The following is a 23,862-nucleotide window of genomic DNA, read 5'->3' on the forward strand; positions in this document are numbered from 1 at the left end:
AATTCGGGTTAGACGTATTCTAAGTGTTGGCAGAGCCACTCATGGTGCCAGTCCGGCTCAGCTTTGCAATAATCAGTAAATTTTCTTTTCCTCAGTTGTTTGTTGGCCGATCTTATTGAAACTTTGCCACATTCCTTTACGTGTATGCTTCTAATCGTACACCAAAAAGAAAAAAAAATCGGAAGAAAAATACGAAAAAATAAGGAGATAGTTCACGGGTCCCTTAATCTTTCAATGACCCGTTTTGGCTGGAGTTAGTTTCTTTTTCGAAAAGATTCAAAATATAACTTTCTTCACTATATCCCATTTAACACTCTAAAATTTACATAAAACAGAGCAGCTGAAGTATTACTCTGTTTTTGTAATTTGCTCACAAAACAATGTTTATTACCTAACCAGTTCATTATTATACACTGTTAACTGTTAATTGTTACCTGACTACTCCGACCAGCTAAAGTAAATGTTGACCAAAATATCATTAATAACTACACATGGTTGAACTGTTCTATGAGTTTAGTGATTCTTCAGTTTTCGTGAATTCTTCAGTATCAGTTGGGTTGTGCAAAGGAGTTAAATTTTTCGCAAGTGAAAGTAAAGCTGATTTATGTTAACCAATGTTAATATAAGGTAACCCAACTTAATCTAACCTAGACCAATATTACTGCATCCTTGGGGAAGCGCTAAACACACTGGGGTCATACAGCGCCTGGGGAATGGAGGGTCTTCATTCAAGAGCCTCACTAGCATCAAGGAACCTCCCTTCAAGAGCCCCTCAGTAGCATCAAGGAACCTCCCTTCAACAGCCCCTCACTAGCATCAAGGAACCTCCCTTCAACAGCCCCTCACTAGCATCAAGGAACCTCCTTAAAGAGGCTAGACCAAGAATTAAATTGAATTGAATTAAAATAACCAAAAGTTCCAGTGGCGGGTCATCATATAACTAAGACTCGCGTAAGGAAACACTTGCCCTGTTTCCTGACGAACCTTACCTAACCTAACCTCTATGTTAATATTACAGAATTTACAAAATAAATAACAGGAATTAATTGTAATGTTTACTTTGGATATAAACAATAGGACAGTTGATCCCAAATTATTGTAGAAGAGACGACTTGTGTCTCATTTATCAACTTTTCGTTTTTCTTAACTATTTATTCACAATATTTACACAATCTTCGAGACCCTGATAAGTTTAACGCATGTGGAAAGCAAGTCTCGTGACTTAGTGAAGCAAGTCTCGTAACTTAGTGAAGCAAGTCTCGTGACTTAGTGAAGCAAGTCTCGTGACTTAGTGAAGCAAGTCTCGTGACTTAGTGAAGCAAGTCTCGTGACTTAGTGAAGCAAGTCTCGTGACTTAGTGAAGCAAGTCTCGTGACTTAGTGAAGCAAGTCTCGTGACTTAGTGAAGCAAGTCTCGTGACTTAGTGAAGCAAGTCTCATGACTTAGTGAAGCAAGTCTCGTGACTTAGTGAAGCAAGTCTCGTGACTTAGTGAAGCAAGTCTCGTGACTTAGTGAAGCAAGTCTCGTGACTTAGTGAAGCAAGTCTCGTGACTTAGTGAAGCAAGTCTCATGACTTAGTGTGTATAATGACACCGAAGTTAATCCCTGAGTCATATATTAAACTTATGTTCGATTCATTCTCTATTTAACTGTGCTTATATTAACTCAAGTGTCAATAAATCCAGCGTGACGAGTCGCTACGTTAATGTTCCCTGGTGATGACGCCTGAATTCTCTCAATGCTAAGTTAATAATGTACACTAAAATATAATACATCGTGTACAAGGGGCTGTGAAGAGTTACTAGTTCATGTCCTTGCTATACTACCTACTCACCTGGATTCTACCTGGAGGGTGTTTCGGGGATCAACGCCCCCGCGGCCCGGTCTTTGACCAGAACTCACGGTGGATTAGCATCTGACCAACCAGGCTGCTACTGCTAGCCGCACGGAGTCCAACGTACGAACCACAGCCCGGTTGATCAGGTACTGACTTTAGGTATCTGTTCAGCTCCCTCTTGAAGACAACCAGGGGTCTATTGGTAATTCCCCTTATGTCTGGTAGAAAGCTGTTGAACAGCCACATTTAATACCGTATCCGAAGATTTGACAAAAACATATAGTAATAAGCACCGGCTTCCTATTTCCCAAGCAACACTTGATCCAAATATCTCAGGAAACCTTTACACTTATTCAGCGGGTATTGACCATTGACCAGCACGTCTAATAATATCGTGATCTCCACATCTAACACATAATTTGCAGAGGGAACGATATTTAAGGTTTTCCCATGAATTCAGAGTTAGCTGTGAATTGTTTCAGCCACCCCACAGTGAGTCTTTTCTCGCAGATTTTGTGCTTGTTTGAGAGAGAAATTCTGGTCTCATCCTGAGTGATGAAGCAACGAGTACCATAGCCACACCGCCTCGACAATCAGGTGACTGTGGATACGTATTGTCTGTTATTAATATTCTAGTGTCAAGCTGGGAAATTCCATGACAGTACAAGTAACATTCGTACGAGTGAAGTGCAAGGATGATACAAGCCATCACTATGATGAAAATTACGCATTATAACACGATGACAATGATGTAGAAATAATGATATTTAAAAAGCTAACCTATCATGAAACAGCCTGAGACAATTAATAATAAAGTAAAAGTCTTAAGCGAAAACGCAATTGTACTGACAATCGTCCTGGCTTCACAGCCCAGCATGAACAAGTAGAGATTCCCTCTCTACCCGGGCCCTGCTACACCTCCCCGTCCCTGCCTACATGTTTGCCTGATATATAAGCCTAAAGGGAAGTCTTCAGTTTCATCGAGTCACCATCTGGAAAAGACCCGGGCCCGGACAAGACCAGCGAACCTGCTACAGTACAGTCTTCAGTTCCAGAGAAGCCAGTCTGTCATATCTGCACTGCGACTGTCTCTGTCGACATGAAAGTCGTAAGCTTCACGTTCACAAAACTCTCTTGTTCAGATGGATTAATTATATCAGACCCAATACTGGTGAATGTATTCACAGTATTAGTGGGTATATTCACAATACTGATTAATATATTCGCAAAACTGATGAATACTTTCACAAATCTGATGAATATATTCACAATATTGGTGGGTATATTCACGATAATGGATATATTCACACTACTGGTGGATATATTCACAGTATATTTAAGATATAAACCAGGCAGCACGATACAGGATAGTAGGCGCTTTAATATCCTAGAATCTCTGGAAACTTGTCATCATCATGCGTTACTCAAAGATAACTCGTAAAGTATAATGCACCAGTGAGCAAGCATGTTGATAACTGCTCTTCACAACATCTCTCTAACGTTTTGCTGTAATGTGGAGGCTATAAAAGTATCGGATTCTATCTATCCCCTTCTAGCTCAAACCTCGTAGTGCTCAACCAAACTGTCCGAGTGACACACACACAGCTAGTGTCATGTTGATCCAATTACTGGGCAGACCCAGCAGTGCCTAACCTGACTGAGAGATGTAGTGTCACAACGATATACAAAACTTGAGAGTGAGGAATCTGATCTGTATCCGGAGTGTAGAGCACACTGACTTCTTGGTTGTGGATATGGGATTACACAGACGTTGACAAATGGTCTGGTGATACCGACAAGATGTGAAAAAAGATACTTATGTACAGTTCAGGACATTTATTAAAGGAAACGTTTCGCCACGAGTGACTTCTTCAGTCCTAATACAGATAAAACTAAGACACGAGTATATATAGTGTCAGGTGTCAGGTGGTAAACCTCGCAGCTCACCACCTGACTCCTGCCACTATATATACGCATTTCTTAGTTATCTCTGTTATTAAGACTGAAGAAGTCACTCGTGGCGAAACATTTCCTTTAATAAATGTCCTGAACCGTACATATGTGCCTTTTCCCAGAGATGTTATGAGTCAAGGGGCACCGAGGTATGACAATTTGACGATACCTTAAGCTTATAAATATATATGGGTGTATTAAACATGAATCTGGTATATGATATACCCGTGTGGTGAAGAGAGCCACTATATCCACTCAGTATTTATCAAGATAAATAATTATGCATAACACTGTCGTCAATAATAAATAATGTAATGTATATCATATACTTAAGGTTCTGTGAACTCTATTTATCAATTTAATATTTACACTCGAGCTGATTTCAAATTAATATTAAGTTAATTTCTAAAATAAATATTTAAAAAATACGATATCAGCCGCTTTTCACCAGGTAAAAGTGACGTTCCAAAAAAGAAAAGAAAGCATTTACCATTATTCCTGTAACAGCTACATTAACTAAGGTGCTCGAGGATCACAGTTCAGAAAGACGTGAAATTTAATACGGTATAAAAGAACCTATTTTTTTTACATGTCTATTAATATTTTTGTGTTATCTATTGCGGAACATTAAAATATTTCAAGATGTTGGTTTCTCTTCCAAACCTCGTCCCTCTCTTTCGTAATTTTCTTTCATGAGGTTAATCAGTTTTTATTAGTGATGTTTTTAGAAAATCAGTTAACCAATCTCCTCTCTATCTCTCTTTCTCTCTCTCTCTCTCTCTCTCTCTCTCTCTCTCTCTCTCTCTCTCTCTCTCTGTCTATCTATTTATCTTTATTACTACACTCATCCTGGTAGACAGGTATTGTGTTGTAATAAAGTTGGTAGAATTACCGACAATATGTAAAGTAAAAGGACACAAGTGCAACTAATGTGACATTTATTGTGACAACGTTTCGCTCTCCAGGAGCTTTATCAAGCCATTACGTAATGGCTTGATAAAGCTCCTGGAGAGCGAAACGTTGCCACAATAAAATGTCACATTAGTTGCACTTGTGTCCTTTTACTTTACAAGTATTGTGTTGACGTTGATTGTCTTCCCCAGACACTGGCAGCGGTGGCCCTGTGCTTGATGGTGGGGGTGGCCCTGGCCCTGCCCACCCCTGTGGCCCTACCTGACCCTGATCCTCATCATCATCACCGGTTTTATGGTGGCTACGGGGGTTATGGAGGCTATGGCGGTTATGGAGGCTATGGTGGTTATGGAGGCTATGGAGGCTATGGCGGTTTTGGAGGCTACGGCAGTTATGGTAGCTTTGGAGGATTTGGATTTCAGCCCTTTGGTTTCTTTGGTTAATGTAGATATCGTCCAGTGAACCAACATATTGACTCATGGCGACCTATAACATACTGACTCGTGGCAACCTATAACATACTGACTCATGGCAACCTATAACGTAACTGACTCATGGCGACCTATAACATACTGACTCATGGCAACCTATAACATACTGACTCATGGCAACCTATAACATACTGACTCATGGCGACCTATAACATACTGACTCATGGCAACCTATAACATACTGACTCATGGCAACCTATAACATACTGACTCATGGCAACCTATAACATGTACTGTACACATACGTGTTCGTGTGCTTGTAGGCACAAGTTATATTACTATGTAACAATAACCTAATTTGCAACCAAACCCTTATGCATAAGCTGAAATGAACATTAATGTTCATTCTGTCAGACACTGCAACACAAGGGTATCTTGGTACAGACCTGCAATCAACTTCGACAACCTCTACTAGTGAGAACGGCTGGATTTGAGAGGGACCTGACCTCCCAACATCTGCGTTCTTACTTCTACTAGTGACCTACGTCTCACCTCCTGGCGCTATATAAGGCTCCATCCTGTCACTTCAACTCCATATTGTTTCAGACTATGAAACAATGCTCTTCTCCAGACTGAGGGACTGACCACCTCAAAACTTTAAGGATGATGGACCGATTACATCGTCTTCAAGTCTCTTCTGCTTCTATCAACTTTTCTGTACTCGACTGAAGAAGCCTACTGTGTAGGCGAAACGTTTCGAAATAAAGATACCTAACTGTTGCATATGTGTCTTACCTAACAACATAAGCTGAAATCTTGGGAGATGTAACAGGCAAGTAACCTGGAGGATCTGTGTCAACAATATGAGAAATGCCGCTACCATTTGTTAGAAACATACTGATGTGGGGTGTGATTGTGTGAATGTGTGAATGTGTGTGTGTGTGTGTGTGTGTGTGTGTGTGTGTGTGTGTGTGTGTGTGTGTGTGTGTGTGTGTGTGTGTGTGTGTGTGTGTGTGTGTGTGTTTAATCAGTAATTATTAATATGGCTAAAGATTAATTAAAATATTAATTAGTTTAATTTTAAGATCTGGTTATTTGATTATGAGATTCAACATGTCATAATTGTCAAATTTAAGAAAGTACATTAAAAAATTAATTACATATTTTATTATCCTTGATATGAGTAATTTTGGTAATTTTGGTAAAGTTACTTAAAAAACATTAGCAAGAGAAAATATTTACTTGCCACATCAGCTCTGATATAATAGTGAAGAGTGGCATCAATATGCTGGCTACGTACTGTGAAGATAAACACATACACACACACGTACATACCCACTTACTCATGCACATACGTACACACGGACAGAGACACAAACGTGCACACATATTCAGTATTAGAAATCACTGGAGTTTTGGAAACAAAGAGATAAACCAAAATATTTCGAGTGACTACAGCGCATCCAGGGCACAATCAAGATTGGGGGACCCCAAAGTAGTAGTAGTGGTAGTGATTTACAACCCACCACCAAACAGTAGAAGACCAAGGCAGAAATAAGATGACTACATAGCAGTGGTTAATACCACAGCGGAAGCAGCAAAATAAACTCACACGACCAACGCTAAGTTGCTAATAACAAGGGCAATTTCAACCTTGAAAAAAAAATCTGGTAAAATGAGGCCCATTGAGGAGACAAGAAAAGTGGAGGATAAAGATGACAGAGGCGACAACTGAATGATTTGTGTCAGCACGTTAAAGAATCACCAAGAGAGAGAGAGAGAGAGAGAGAGAGAGAGAGAGAGAGAGAGAGAGAGAGAGAGAGAGAGAGAGAGAGAGAGAGAGAGAGAGAGAGAGAGAGAGAGAGAGAGAGAGAGAGAGAGGGTGAACCAGCAAGACTGATCTAATACTTTAAGTGCATCTAATGTGAGAAAACTGTACAGCATAGTACACTACACTATGGTACACTGTACAACATAGTACACTACACTATGGTACACTGTACAACATATTACACTACACTATGGTACACTGTACAACATAGTACACTACAACATATTACACTACACTATGGTACACTGTACAACATAGTACACTACAACATATTACACTACACTATGGTACACTGTACAACATAGTACACTACACTATGGTACACTGTACAACATAGTACACTACAACACAGTACACTACACTATGGTACACTGTACAACATAGTACACTACACTATGGTACACTGTACAACATAGTACACTACACTATGGTACACTGTACAACATAGTACACTACACTATGGTACACTGTACAACATAGTACACTACACTATGGTACACTGTACAACATAGTACACTACAACATATTACACTACACTATGGTACACTGTACAACATAGTACACTACAACATAGTACACTACACTATGGTACACTGTACAACATAGTACACTACAACACAGTACACTACACTATGGTACACTGTACAACATAGTACACTACAACATAGTACACTACACTATGGTACACTGTACAACATAGTACACTACAACATAGTACACTACACTATGGTACACTATACAACATAGTACACTACACCTGCATTGTTATGGAACACATAACAGTAGAGGTGAGGAGAGTGCTGATGGCAGAACCTAATGAACTAAGTATCACTAAAAGTTTACCAGAAACTGTAAACAAGAGCGCGTTCTCTCGATAAATGCTTCGCTGTAGTTATATGTACACAATATATGTTAGCTTAAAGGTGAATATTTTTTTTTTTTGTGGGGGTTCGATCGTCACTGGAACGGTGTTCAAATGTACTTCGACTGGAACGGTGTTCAAATGTACTTCGACTGGAACGGTGTCCAAATGTACTTCGACTGGAACGGTGTCCAAATGTACTTCGACTGGAACGGTGTCCAAATGTACTTCGACTGGAACGGTGTCCAAATGTACTTCGACTGGAACGGTGTTCAAATGTACTTCGACTGGAACGGTGTCCAAATGTACTTCGACTGGAACGGTGTCCAAATGTACTTCGACTGGAACGGTGTTCAAATGTACTTCGACTGGAACGGTGTCCAAATGTACTTCGACTGGAACGGTGTTCAAATGTACTTCGACTGGAACGGTGTCTAAATGTACTTCGACTGGAACGGTGTTCAAATGTACTTCGACTGGAACGGTGTTCAAATGTACTTCGACTGGAACGGTGTCCAAATGTACTTCGACTGGAACGGTGTCCAAATGTACTTCGACTGGAACGGTGTCTAAATGTACTTCGACTGGAACGGTGCCCAAATGTACTTCGACTGGAACGGTGTCCAAATGTTCTTCGACTGGAACGGTGCTCTGCTTCGTCATTTAGTTGATCCGTACATAAAACACCGTAACACTGAATTGGAAATAAGAGATCTTAGAGTTGGAGTGCAGTATCAAGGTGTATGCTACGACTCTGCTCTCACCTTCCTTCGTAACCTTTTCGACAACGTTTGGCACCACGGCTTAAAAAACAAGCCTTGTAATTCTTTTGACCTTCCTATCAAAATGACTTGCATATGAATGGTGTACAGTGCCGACAAGACGAAGAATTAGGCACATGTGCAACATCTGGGTATCTTTATTGTAGACGTTTGGCCATCCAGTGACTTTATCAATACAATACATGGACATAAAATAAAGACCGTAGAATTATATACAAAAGATGAAGAAGTTAGTCTTCATTTGATGTCCTTGTAGTGTATTGATAGCCACTGGATGGCGAAACGTCTACAAATAAAGATACCAAGACGTTGAACATGTGTCTAATTCCTCTAATTCAATTCCTGAGCAAAGCTCAGACCTCTCCAACACCACTGTCCTCATCAATTGTCACCATCAATTAAGGAAAGATCCTGGACTTCACCTTACGAAACAGACAAAGCAAATGCGATGGTAATTATGGACACGGTAGATTATAGTGGAGAAATGAACATGTTATTAGAAGACTGGGGAACTTACGTGCCTCTTAAGTCTTCTAGGCACTGATGAAGCTATCTTATTGAAAATAAACAAATCAGTACCCTTCCACACATGCTTAATGGCACTCGAGAGTTTGAGGTTAGATACTAAAGTTCATTTCGGCACAGGTACACATAAGTACAATTATCATATATAATGTAAATCACCTAGGATAACCCCAAAAAAGTCAGACTTATTTTCATTGGGGTCCTTGGATGACACGTCCATACCATGAAGCTGAGGCTTAACAAGTTTCCAAACTTTCTCTCTGACTTAAGTCCAGTGAGTTTCCAGGTCAGTCATTAAATTATGGCAAAAATCACAATAAGTTAGCTAAATTTTTTATGTCTTTGGCAGTACGACAAGGGGCACCGTCTTCCATAACAAAAGTTGCCCTCATACTTCTCAAATATAGGCCGGGGATCCTAAACAGTGTAGGTCAAGGTGGTGTTCTCTGTGCTTCAGATACCAGATACCATCACACATCTGGCTCGCAGCTGTCACAAAAGAGGTGAGAACCAAGTATTCTCTCTTTTTTTTTTTTTTTTTTATTCGCCGGTACTCTCCCGGCCCGGGTCTTTTCCAAGTAGTGGTGACCCGGCCTTGGCTCCCTATCTGGGGAGTATCTCGAGACCTAAGTCTCCCATGGGAGGAGGTACAAGTACCCCCTCATCTGTGGGACCAACTGTCCCCAGGCCTAGCCACAGTCCCCGCCCTCACGGGGCTCGTAGGGAGAAGCTAGGCCTCTGGTCTGCCATCTGTCCCGCCCCAAAGGGGCTCGTGGGGATGGCAGTCTTATGAGCTGCATGTGATAGCAAGCTCACCCTTAAGTATTTTCTTTCACGAGGTTGCAAAAAGAGGGAAAATGCAGTAAATTACTTTAACATTCGCTGCCCTGATGGAAATTTACCAAATTAATATTCATTCATCAAAGGATACAGCCATGGATATACCCAATTTCATTAAAAAAGAAAACTACTTACAACAGAAAAATAAGATTACACAGAGAAACATTACGCAGATTAGAAAATACTGGAAGGTAAAAGTGACAATATCGTAGCTGAAATAAGTCACAACGAATGATTTTTAAAGGTAGTGGTTCGCATTTGACTATAGTCAACCTAAACATTAGGACACTGAACGATGTACTGAAAACAGCAAGTATTTACAGTAGTCGTGATATTTATGTTGTAGGTACCTATTCAACAAGACGACGTCTGTAAAAGTTAGGGGAGAGACAGAGAGGTCACGGAAAGGGTGAGATGCGAACCCACGGCCAGCTAGTCATGAAACTAGCAGGACAGTGTGTTAACCACTGTACCACGCCAGCCTAACAAGGTGAATATTTCTTATTAAGTCATGATGGCTAGTACACTTACCCTCTAGTTTCAAGATTCACTCATCGTGGGTATGAATCTCACCCATCTTCAGTATTACAATTTCGTGAGTAAGAAACAAATAGTTTCTTTAAATGATCAGCTTCTGTTTACTGTGGTCGATGAATGAGACATTTGTACAACATTTGGTTATCTTCATTGTGGAAACGTTTCGCCAACCAGTAGCTTCTTCAGTCCAATATAGAGACGAACGGTGGAAGATGAGAAAGAGTTAGGGGTAATCAGTCCCTCGGCCTGGAGTCGATGAACTGAGATGAGAACTGAACACATCGACTCCAGGCCGAGAGACTGATTACCTTCCACCGTTCTTCCCGTAATGGACTGATGAAGCCATTACCTGGCAAAACGTCTCCACAGCATAGAAATTCAAATTTTGCACAAGTGCCTTATTCATCAGTTCGTTTTTCCAAATAATTGACATAACATATTGGCCTTTAATATGACACGACCAACATATTCTTAACGTTAACCTGGTCAACACTTCTGTTAATTTGATTAAGTCTTTCGGAAAAATGGATCGACCAGCTGCACCAATGTGTTAGTGAGGACAAGAGTAACAGGAATTTAAGAAATTTCGAAAATATTAGAGGAATGAGAAGAAGTTTGAACCAGACTTATGGCAAGTGTATTAGTCTGATGAAAAGTAACTTGAGCAACCACAGGACGAGGTGTGTTAATAATATTTTGCAAATTAAGTATACAGAGATGGCCCAGTACAAGAGTCGTTACAGAACTGAACTTAGAAAAGAATAAAATTCTCTTATCCTTACAATAGACGTCTGGAAACTGAGACGAAAGTTCTCTCACGCTAACAATAGACGTCTGGAAACTGAAGAAAGTCCTCTAGTCTAACAATAGAATCTTGAAACTGTAAAGAAAGATCTCTCATCCTTACAATAGATACCTTGGAACTGAGAAGAAAGTTCCCTTATCCGTACAACAGATGTATGAAACTGAGAAGAAAGTTCTCTTATTCTTACAATAGAGACACGAAACTGAGAAGTTCCTTCATCCTTGCAAAAGACAGCTTGAAACTGAGAAGAAAACTAAGACGAGAAAAAAAACTGAGAGCAATTGAACCTCAAAGTCAAGACTGAGAGGATTAAAAAGACACATGAGCAACATTTATGTATTCTTATTGCTGGAATGTGTCACCTGCGCAGCAGGTGTGTGTCTTGTTAATGATGATGCCCTGTATTACAACCAAAAGTTCTCGAACTTTTGACAGGTAGAAGAAGGCAACAAAAATAACTTTTTTCTTGTTCTTCCATATATGATAATATATGACAGTCCACCTTCAAGATCCTGAGTGACTTAGCCAAGAACAATATATGAATCCTCAGTGCCACCAGTGACTGAGCCAAGAAGAACACATGAATCCTCAGCGCCACCAGTGACTGAGCCAAGAAGAACACATGAATCCTCAGCGCCACCAGTGACTGAGCCAAGAAGAACACATGAATCCTCAGCGCCACCAGTGACTGAGCCAAGAAGAACACATGAATCCTCAGCGCCACCAGTGACTGAGCCAAGAGCACATCAGTCCTCAACATCACCAGTGACTGAGCCAAGAAGAACACATGAATCCTCAGCACCAGTGACTGAGGCGAGAAGAAAATATCAGTCGTCAGCAGCACTTGTGACTGAGCCAACACCATCACCTTCACAGTAACAAAAACGTTTTGTGCAGATGTTACCATACACGTATATTGCCTGGGAATCCCCCCTTCTACGCAACATTGGCACCAGTTTGCTACAAAGACAATAACATACATTTTCTCTAATGTAGACACATTAGGCGAGGATAATGACAGAAAAGATATAAATTAAACAAAATAACTTGAAATGTAGCAGCTAGAGGCAAAGGATATATAAGAACAATACAAAACAATATACAACTATAGCGTATGTCTAGGCCTCATACCAGGGTAAACCAGTTAAGGGGCTTCCCCCCATCCCCAGAAACCACCCCTTCCCCATCGCTGCCCAGGGGTTCGTCATATATATAAGAGAGAAGAGGGAACTCTCCAACTACTGAGAGATCCTTCTGCCATACTCGAGCTGCCATACTCGTCTACAAACAACATGAGAGCGGTAAGTTTAACTATCACCTATGTGTTTTGTATGTGTTTACACACGTGTGTTGGGACACACTAGTACCAACACTTGTGTTGGGACACACTAGTACCAACACTTGTGTTGGGACACACTAGTACCAACACCTGTGTTGGGACACACTAGTACCAACACTTGTGTTGGGACACACTAGTACCAACACTAGTGTTGGGACACACTAGTACCAACACTTGTGTTGGGACACACTAGTACCAACACTAGTGTTGGGACACACTAGTACCAACACTTGTGTTGGGACACACTAGTACCAACACCTGTGTTGGGACACACTAGTACCAACACTTGTGTTGGGACACACTAGTACCAACACTTGTGTTGGGACACACTAGTACCAACACTTGTGTTGGGACACACTAGTACCAACACTTGTGTTGGGACACACTAGTACCAACACTTGTGTTGGGACGCACTAGTACCAACACTTGTGTTGGGACACACTAGTACCAACACTTGTGTTGGGACACACTAGTACCAACACTTGTGTTGGGATACACTAGTACCAACATTTGTGTTGGGACACACTAGTACCAACACTTGTGTTGGGACACACTAGTACCAACACTTGTGTTGGGACACACTAGTACCAACACTAGTGTTGGGACACACTAGTGATGTTAGACACTAGTACTAGCACTAGTGATGTTAGGCACTAGTACTAGCACTACTGATATTAGACACTAGTACTAGCACTAGTGATGTTAGACACTAGTACTAGCACTAGAGATGTTAGACACTAGTACTAGCACTAGAGATGCTAGACGCTACTAGCACTAGTGATGGTAGACACTAGTACTAGCACTAGTGATGGTAGGCACTAGTACTAGCACTAGAGATGCTAAACACTAGTACTAGCACTAGTGATGTTAGACACTAGTACTAGCACTAGCGGTGCTAGACACTAGTACTAGCACTAGAGATGCTAGACACTAGTACTAGCACTAGTGATGTTAGACACTAGAACTAGCACTAGTGATGGTAGGCACTAGTACTAGCACCAGTGATGGTAGACACTAGTATCAACACTAGTGATGTTAGACACTAGTACTAGCACTAGTGATGGTAGACACTAGTACTAGCACCAGTGATGGTAGACACTAGTATCAATACTAGTACTAGCACTTGTGATGGTAGATACTAGTACTAGCACCAATGTTGGTAGACACTAGTATCAACACTAGTGATGTTAGACACTAGTACTAGCACTAGAGATATTAGACACTAGTACTAGCACTAGTGATGGTAGACACTAGTACTAGCACTAGTGATGGTAGGCACTAGTACTAGCACCAGTGATGGTATACACTAGTATCAACACTAGTGATGTTAGACACTAGTACTAGCACCAGTGATGGTAGACACTAGTATCAACACTAGTGATGTTAGACACTAGTACTAGCACCAATGTTGGTAGACACTAGTATCAACACTAGTGATGTTAGACACTAGTACTAGCACTAGAGATATTAGACACTAGTACTAGCACTAGTGATGGTAGACACTAGTACTAGCACTAGTGATGGTAGGCACTAGTACTAGCACCAGTGATGGTATACACTAGTATCAACACTAGTGATGTTAGACACTAGCACTAGCACCAGTGATGGTAGACACTAGTATCAACACTAGTGATGTTGGACACTAGTACTAGCACTAGTGATGGTAGACACTAGTACTAGCACTAGTGATGGTAGGCACTAGTACTAGCACCAGTGATGGTATACACTAGTATCAACACTAGAGATATTAGACACTAGTACTAGCACTAGTGATGGTAGACACTAGTACTAGCACTAGTGATGGTAGGCACTAGTACTAGCACCAGTGATGGTATACACTAGTATCAACACTAGTGATGTTAGACACTAGTACTAGCACCAGTGATGGTAGACACTAGTATCAACACTAGTGATGTTAGACACTAGTACTAGCACCAGTGATGGTAGACACTAGTATCAACACTAGTGATGGTAGACACTAGTACTAGCACTAGTGATGGTAGGCACTAGTACTAGCACCAGTGATGGTAGACACTAGTATCAACACCAGTGATGGTAGACACTAGTATCAACACTAGTGATGGTAGACACTAGTACTTGCACTAGTGATGGTAGGCACTAGTACTAGCACCAGTGATGGTAGACACTAGTACTAGCACTAGTGATGGTAGGCACTAGTACTAGCACTAGTGATGGTAGGCACTAGTACTAGCACCAGTGATGGTAGACACTAGTATCAACACCAGTGATGGTAGACACTAGTATCAACACTAGTGATGGTAGACACTAGTACTAGCACTAGTGATGGTAGGCACTAGTACTAGCACCAGTGATGGTAGACACTAGTATCAACACTAGTGATGGTAGACACTAGTATCAACACTAGTGATGTTAGACACTAGTACTAGCACTAGTGATGTTAGACACTAGTACTAGCACCAGTGATGGTAGACACTAGTATCAACACGAGTGATGGTAGACACTAGTACTAGCACTAGTGATGGTAGGCACTCGTACTAGCACCAGTGATGGTAGACACTAGTATCAACATTAGTGATGTTAGACACTAGTACTAGCACTAGTGATGGTAGGCACTAGTACTAGCACCAGTGATGGTAGACACTAGTATCAACACTAGTGATGTTAGACACTAGTACTTGCACTAGTGATGGTAGGCACTAGTACTAGCACCAGTGATGTTAGACACTAGTATCAACATTAGTGATGTTAGACACTAGTACTAGCACTAGTGATGGTAGACACTAGTACTAGCACCAGTGATGGTAGACACTAGTATCAACACTAGTGATGTTAGACACTAGTACTAGCACTAGTGATGGTAGACACTAGTACTAGCACTAGTGATGGTAGACACTAGTACTAGCACTAGTGATGGTAGACACTAGTACTAGCACTAGTGATGGTAGACACTAGTACTAGCACTAGTGATGGTAGACACTAGTATCAACACTAGTGATGTTAGACACTAGTACTAGCACTAGTGATGGTAGACACTAGTACTAGCACCAGTGATGTTAGACACTAGTATCAACATTAGTGATGTTAGACACTAGTACTAGCACTAGTGATGGTAGACACTAGTACTAGCACTAGTGATGGTAGACACTAGTACTAGCACTTGTGTGTTTGAGGTCACAGACAAATTTTGTCAATTTTCTGGATTACAGATATTAAAAAAAATATTTTGTGATGTGGATTACATTTTCTGATTAATAACCTTCTTCCTCAGACACTTGTAGTGGTGGCCCTGTGCCTGATGCTAGGAGTGGCCATGGCCCTGCCCGCCCCTGTGGCCCTCCCTGACCCTGTGGCCCTGCCCGCCCCTGTGGCGCTCCCTGACGCACTTGCTGACCCTCACCATCACCATCGTGGATTTTTCGGTGGCTACGGAGGTTATGGTGGCTATGGTGGCTTCGGCGGCTTCGGCGGTCTCGGCGGCTTTGGTGGTTTTGGCGGCTATCCAGGCTACTACTGGTAGTCTGGCACAGGTGTGCGTACCGTCCAGTGAGTCAACTGGACATGAAAACTGTGTTATAACCTCTGGTCGCCGACCAATGAGTATTTGTGTTGCGTCTGCTCACCAACTTGTGGTTACGAGCTGAATTCATAGCTCCTGACCCTACCTTTTAAATACTATAAACCGGCTTTACTCAGTCCCGATTTCCAAGGGCTCAGCCATACCTACTCGTGAAACTGCGCATATTTCCTTCCACCTCATCATTATGTTGTTTCTACTTCCCTGAGTCTCGAAAATCACTTGTGGCTTATCCACAGATTAATCTGCAGTCTCCCATGTCTACCGTTCCCCATATATTACGCAGTTTGTTCCTGTATTTTACTATTTAGTTTCATGAGTATTTTGTAATACAGGATCATGTCTCCTCCTCGCCTCTAGTTAAAAAGGTCAATTTCTTAAGATTCTTATCTGAAAAACCTATATTTGAGGTCACAGTGGTGGCCAATGCTAACCTCCCTATGGTGTACAGAAATATACCTAGGTGGATCAATCTTATTAGAGCCGGCTGGCCCAGTGGTTAACACACTGGCCTGTGAGCTTCAGGACTCACTCGCCATGGGTTCAAACCCCCACCCGTTCCTTGATGTGTTTGCAATTATGTTATTGCGATTTCGTGAGTCATTCTCCTCCTTGTTCACGCCTCATCAGTGTGGAAAAAAAATGCTTATTACTATGACCATAATTTTTAAAGGGGTGGACCGGTAAGCCAGAGGAAGGCCTCGGTCAGATGACCAAAAGCTTCAACAGTGGGTCATCATCTAAGACCCGCGTCAGGAAACACTTGTCCTGGTTCCTGACGAACCTTACCTAACCTAACCTCAGTGTGACACCACCGTGTACACTCTTAGACTTATCTCATTACTTCGTATTTACCAAGATTAAACACTAACAGCCACTTTCGTGTCTACTTGTGTATGTACGTATATGCTAAATAAAAAAAATCTTTAAATTTTGTGTTTCCTTGAAATTCCTGTCTTGTTCTTGAAATTCCTGTGTCCTGTCCTTGAAATTCCTGTCTTGTCCTTGAAATTCCTGTGTCCTGTCCTTGAAATTCCTGTGTCTTGTCCTTGAAATTCCTGTCCTGTCCTTGAAATTCCTGTGTCCTGTCCTTGAAATTCCTGTCTTGTCCTTGAAATTCCTGTGTCCTGTCCTTGAAATTCCTGTGTCCTGTCCTTGAAATTCCTGTCTTGTCCTTGAAATTCCTGTGTCCTGTCCTTGAAATTCCTGTGTCGTGTCCTTGAAATTCGCGGTGTTGACACCGCCTGGGATGTATACTATGTTATGTTATACTGTAAGTTGAAAACATTTATATGTTAAAACACACACACACACACAAACACACCAGGGGCCAGGAGCTGTGAATCGACCCTTGCAACCACAAGTAGGTGAGTACACACACACGAAATTTACGGTTTTAAGAACAAGGTGACCCAAGAGTGGCCACTACTATTATATTGGCCACTACCATTATATTGGCCACTACCGTTATATTGGTCACTACCGTTATATTGGCCACTGCCGTTATACTGGCCACTATAATCGTATTACAGACTTAATATCTTGGAGAGAAGATTTAGGCAGCTAAGAGATGAAGTCTGTAAAGCAATACAAAGAGTGCATAAGCAAACAAGTGGTTCTTCCTTCCTTAAGTATCAACGATAAATCCAACTGCCAAAGCCCTCTAGCATACTGTCTTGGTATATTTTCCACAGATGGGATGGGCCACACCCACCTTCCTTACACGGTTCTAGTTGCTGGATGGATGGGGGGAGCGGGGGAAGTTGGACCTCTAGTGTCTTACAACTAATTGTGTGTGTGGGTCAGGTTGCAGTCAGGACGCACGCACGGGAATGTTCGCTAATATGAAAATTTTTTAAAACTAGCATATAACCAAGCATCCTGGCTGAAGACCAATGTAACATTAAGTCTTCCCTTCTTAAACCCCGTCAACACTTATACTGTGTCGCACTCTTAAACCCCGTCAACACTTATACTGTGTCGCACTCTTGAACCCCGTCAACACTTACACTGTGTCGCACTCTTGAACCCCGTCAACACTTATACTGTGTCGCACTCTTGAACCCCGTCAACACTTATACTGTGTCGCACTCTTGAACCCCGTCAACACTTATACTGTGTCGCACTCTTGAACCCCGATAACACTTACACTGTGTCGCACTCTTGAACCCCGTCAACACTTACACTGTGTCGCACTCTTGAACCCCGTCAACACTTACACTGTGTCGCACTCTTGAACCCCGTCAACACTTACACTGTGTCGCACTCTTGAACCCCGTCAACACTTACACTGTGTCGCACTCTTGAACCCCGTCAACACTTACACTGTGTCGCACTCTTGAACCCCGATAACACTTACACTGTGTCGCACTCTTGAACCCCGTCAACACTTACACTGTGTCGCACTCTTGAACCCCGTCAACACTTACACTGTGTCGCACTCTTGAACCCCGTCAACACTTACACTGTGTCGCACTCTTGAACCCCGTCAACACTTACACTGTGTCGCACTCTTGAACCCCGATAACACTTACACTGTGTCGCACTCTTGAACCCCGTCAACACTTACACTGTGTCGCACTCTTGAACCCCGTCAACACTTACACTGTGTCGCACTCTTGAACCCCGTCAACACTTACACTGTGTCGCACTCTTGAACCCCGTCAACACTTACTCTGTGTCACACTCTTGAACCCCGTCAACACTTACACTGTGTCGCACTCTTGAACCCCGTCAACACTTACACTGTGTCGCACTCTTGAACCCCGTCAACACTTATACTGTGTCGCCCTCTTGAACCCCGTCAACACTTACACTGTGTCGCACTCTTGAACCCCGTCAACACTTACACTGTGTCGCACTCTTGAACCCCGTCAACACTTACACTGTGTCGCCCTCTTGAACCCCGTCAACACTTACACTGTGTCGCACTCTTGAACCCCGTCAACACTTACACTGTGTCGCCCTCTTGAACCCCGTCAACACTTACACTGTGTCGCACTCTTGAACCCCGATAACACTTACACTGTGTCGCACTCTTGAACCCCGTCAACACTTACACTGTGTCGCACTCTTGAACCCCGTCAACACTTACACTGTGTCGCACTCTTGAACCCCGTCAACACTTACACTGTGTCGCACTCTTGAACCCCGTCAACACTTACTCTGTGTCGCACTCTTGAACCCCGTCAACACTTACACTGTGTCGCACTCTTGAACCCCGTCAACACTTATACTGTGTAGCACTCTTGAACCCCGTCAACACTTACTCTGTGTCGCACTCTTGAACCCCGTCAACACTTACTCTGTGTCGCACTCTTGAACCCCGTCAACACTTACTCTGTGTCGCACTCTTGAACCCCGTCAACACTTACTCTGTGTCGCACTCTTGAACCCCGTCAACACTTACACTGTGTCGCACTCTTGAACCCCGTCAACACTTACACTGTGTCGCACTCTTGAACCCCGTCAACACTTACTGTGTCGCACTCTTGAACCCCGTCAACACTTACTCTGTGTCGCACTCTTGAACCCCGTCAACACTTACTCTGTGTCGCACTCTTGAACCCCGTCAACACTTACTCTGTGTCGCACTCTTGAACCCCGTCAACACTTACTCTGTGTCGCACTCTTGAACCCCGTCAACACTTACTCTGTGTCGCACTCTTGAACCCCGTCAACACTTACTCTGTGTCGCACTCTTGAACCCCGTCAACACTTACTCTGTGTCGCACTCTTGAACCCCGTCAACACTTACACTGTGTCGCACTCTTGAACCCCGTCAACACTTTGTGTCGCACTATTGAACCCCGTCAACACTTACTCTGTGTCGCACTCTTGAACCCCGTCAACACTTTGTGTCGCACTCTTGAACCCCGTCAACACTTACTGTGTCGCACTCTTGAACCCCGTCAACACTTAATGTGTCGCACTCTTGAACCCCGTCAACACTTACACTGTGTCGCACTCTTGAACCCCGACAACACTTGCACTGCGTCGCGCCCTTGAACCCCGACAACACTTGCACTGCGTCGCGCCCTTGAACCCCGACAACACTTGCACTGCGTCGCGCCCTTGAACCCCGACAACACTTGCACTGCGTCGCGCCCTTGAACCTCAACACATGCACTGCGTCGCACCCTTGAACCCCGACAACACTGCGTCGTACTCTTGAACCCCACACAAGGACGAAGTCATCTTTTATTCATTCCACGCAAACAGATCTGCGAGGCGGGATGACTCAGCAATAAGTTCAGAACTCAGTTCTAGCCAGTTTTTATTATGATCATCTTCACACATGTAAAAAAAAGAAACATTTTTTCTTAAGAAACTTGATCAAACAGGAGGTTGTCATAAGCTTCTACTGACATTCAGAGTTTACTTAAGTCTCGGCTTCTTGGAGTTTTTTCATCCTGACAAATTAATTTTTCAGACTGGTTATAAATGACCATAATTTTTAAAGGGGTGGACCGGTAAGCCAGCGGAAGGCCTCGGTCAGAAGACCAAAAGCTCCAAAGGCGGGTCATCATCTGACTAAGACCCGCGTCAGGAAACATTTATCCTGTTTCCTGACGAACCTTACCTAACCTAACCTAATTAATTTTTCACTTCATGAGGGTTACGAATATTTCCATCCAGTACAATAAGACAATCAGTTACTTCCAGTGTTAACACTTTAAGAAGTTGATATTTTTTTTAATAATTTTCAAAATCATCAAAATCTTAAAATTTACAATGTATCTGTTGTGTATATTGACGGCGCGTCAGTAAACAGAGTTAATACCACATCTAGCTAGTACACATTGATCATTATTCTCAAACTTCTGTAAACAAAGTTAATATTACAACTACACTGATCATTATTCTCACTTCTACAAAAAAAGTACACGAGTCGGTACGCATTTAAGAAGATACGAGTCACTGACATGACTAAGATGTGTTACAGAGGTGAGAAGCAAGTATTCTCTTGCATGAAGTTGTAAAAGAGATAAAAATGCAGTAAATTATTTTATCACACGCTGCCCTGGTGGAAACTTACAGAGTTAATATTAATTTTTAATCAAAGGATACAGCCATGAAAATATCGAAATTTCACATAGAAACATTACTCGAATTAGAAAATATTGGACGATAATAGTGACAATATCGCAACTAAAACAAGTCTTAACTAACCTATGATTTTAAGACATACTGAGTCGCATTTAATTATTATCAAATCACGAGAGAGAGAAAGTGATCTAGCCAGGAAATAATCAGGGAAGCATGAGACAGCCAGTTTTAAGAGACATTAAGACAGCCGAGATAAACTTAAGTGTACTGTACGTTAAGTGTACTGTACGTTAAGTGTACTGTAAGTTAAGTGTACTGTACGTTAAGTGTACTGTACGTTAAGTGTACTGTACGTTAAGTGTACTGTAAGTTAAGTGTACTGTACGTTAAGTGTACTGTACGTTAAGTGTACTGTACGTTAAGTGTACTGTACGTTAAGTGTACTGTACGTTAAGTGTACTGTAAGTTAAGTGTACTGTACGTTAAGTGTACTGTACGTTAAGTGTACTGTACGTTAAGTGTACTGTAAGTTAAGTGTACTGTACGTTAAGTGTACTGTACGTTAAGTGTACTGTACGTTAAGTGTACTGTAAGTTAAGTGTACTGTACGTTAAGTGTACTGTACGTTAAGTGTACTGTAAGTTAAGTGTACTGTACGTTAAGTGTACTGTAAGTTAAGTGTACTGTACGTTAAGTGTACTGTAAGTTAAGTGTACTGTACGTTAAGTGTACTGTAAGTTAAGTGTACTGTACGTTAAGTGTACTGTACGTTAAGTGTACTGTACGTTAAGTGTACTGTAAGTTAAGTGTACTGTACGTTAAGTGTACTGTACGTTAAGTGTACTGTAAGTTAAGTGTACTGTACGTTAAGTGTACTGTACGTTAAGTGTACTGTACGTTAAGTGTACTGTACGTTAAGTGTACTGTAAGTTAAGTGTACTGTACGTTAAGTGTACTGTACGTTAAGTGTACTGTACGTTAAGTGTACTGTACGTTAAGTGTACTGTAAGTTAAGTGTACTGTACGTTAAGTGTACTGTACGTTAAGTGTACTGTACGTTAAGTGTACTGTACGTTAAGTGTACTGTAAGTTAAGTGTACTGTACGTTAAGTGTACTGTAAGTTAAGTGTACTGTACGTTAAGTGTACTGTAAGTTAAGTGTACTGTACGTTAAGTGTACTGTAAGTTAAGTGTACTGTACGTTAAGTGTACTGTACGTTAAGTGTACTGTAAGTTAAGTGTACTGTACGTTAAGTGTACTGTAAGTTAAGTGTACTGTACGTTAAGTGTACTGTAAGTTAAGTGTACTGTAAGTTAAGTGTACTGTACGTTAAGTGTACTGTAAGTTAAGTGTACTGTAAGTTAAGTGTACTGTAAGTTAAGTGTACTGTACGTTAAGTGTACTGTAAGTTAAGTGTACTGTACGTTAAGTGTACTGTACGTTAAGTGTACTGTACGTTAAGTGTACTGTAAGTTAAGTGTACTGTAAGTTAAGTGTACTGTACGTTAAGTGTACTGTAAGTTAAGTGTACTGTAAGTTAAGTGTACTGTAAGTTAAGTGTACTGTACGTTAAGTGTACTGTAAGTTAAGTGTACTGTACGTTAAGTGTACTGTAAGTTAAGTGTACTGTACGTTAAGTGTACTGTACGTTAAGTGTACTGTAAGTTAAGTGTACCGTACGTTAAGTGTACTGTAAGTTAAGTGTACTGTAAGTTAAGTGTACTGTAAGTTAAGTGTACTGTACGTTAAGTGTAATGTACGTTAAGTGTACTGTACGTTAAGTGTACTGTAAGTTAAGTGTACTGTACGTTAAGTGTACTGTACGTTAAGTGTACTGTAAGTTAAGTGTACTGTACGTTAAGTGTACTGTAAGTTAAGTGTACTGTACGTTAAGTGTACTGTAAGTTAAGTGTACTGTACGTTAAGTGTACTGTACGTTAAGTGTACTGTAATTTAAGTGTACTGTACGTTAAGTGTACTGTACGTTAAGTGTACTGTAAGTTAAGTGTACTGTACGTTAAGTGTACTGTACGTTAAGTGTACTGTACGTTAAGTGTACTGTAAGTTAAGTGTACTGTACGTTAAGTGTACTGTACGTTAAGTGTACTGTAAGTTAAGTGTACTGTACGTTAAGTGTACTGTAAGTTAAGTGTACTGTACGTTAAGTGTACTGTAAGTTAAGTGTACTGTACGTTAAGTGTACTGTAAGTTAAGTGTACTGTAAGTTAAGTGTACTGTAAGTTAAGTGTACTGTAAGTACAGTACGTTAAGTGTACTGTAAGTTAAGTGTACTGTAAGTTAAGTGTACTGTAAGTACAGTACGTTAAGTGTACTGTAAGTTAAGTGTACTGTAAGTACAGTACGTTAAGTGTACTGTAAGTTAAGTGTACTGTACGTTAAGTGTACTGTAAGTTAAGTGTACTGTAAACAGCAAGCACTAACAGTGGTTATGATAGGAATGTTGTGTTAAGTACTTATTCAACAAAACGTCATCGGTCTAGACTAGGAGAGAGACAGAGAGCTGACAGAAAGGGTGAGATGCGAACCCACGGCTAGCTCGTCATGAAACTAGCAGGACACTGTGTTAACCACTGTACCACGC

The 23,862-nt window shown here is 41.5% G+C and overlaps 2 protein-coding genes and 1 long non-coding RNA gene across 4 annotated transcripts in view; 2 read left to right on the top strand and 1 right to left on the bottom strand.

Annotated features, from left to right (window-relative positions):
- The window catches only part of LOC138855184 (uncharacterized), a 180,992-nt gene that overhangs the window by 127,731 nt on the left and 29,399 nt on the right, over positions 1 to 23,862 (bottom strand). The gene's annotated exons all lie outside the window — the stretch shown is intronic.
- Positions 2,797 to 6,289, top strand: LOC128704290 (neuropeptide-like protein 31). Its single transcript, XM_053799426.2, has 2 exons — positions 2,797 to 2,945; positions 4,894 to 6,289. Exons 1-2 carry the CDS (start codon positions 2,937 to 2,939, stop codon positions 5,143 to 5,145), a joined length of 261 nt encoding a protein of 86 aa, XP_053655401.1. The 5' UTR covers positions 2,797 to 2,936; the 3' UTR covers positions 5,146 to 6,289.
- On the top strand, positions 12,491 to 17,141 carry LOC128704292 (uncharacterized). The gene is made up of 2 exons (XM_053799427.2): positions 12,491 to 12,616; positions 15,905 to 17,141. Exons 1-2 carry the CDS (start codon positions 12,608 to 12,610, stop codon positions 16,151 to 16,153), a joined length of 258 nt encoding a protein of 85 aa, XP_053655402.1. The 5' UTR covers positions 12,491 to 12,607; the 3' UTR covers positions 16,154 to 17,141.

Source organism: Cherax quadricarinatus, chromosome 84 (genome assembly GCF_038502225.1).
Source record: "Cherax quadricarinatus isolate ZL_2023a chromosome 84, ASM3850222v1, whole genome shotgun sequence".
In the NCBI taxonomy this organism is placed as follows: domain Eukaryota; kingdom Metazoa; phylum Arthropoda; class Malacostraca; order Decapoda; family Parastacidae; genus Cherax; species Cherax quadricarinatus.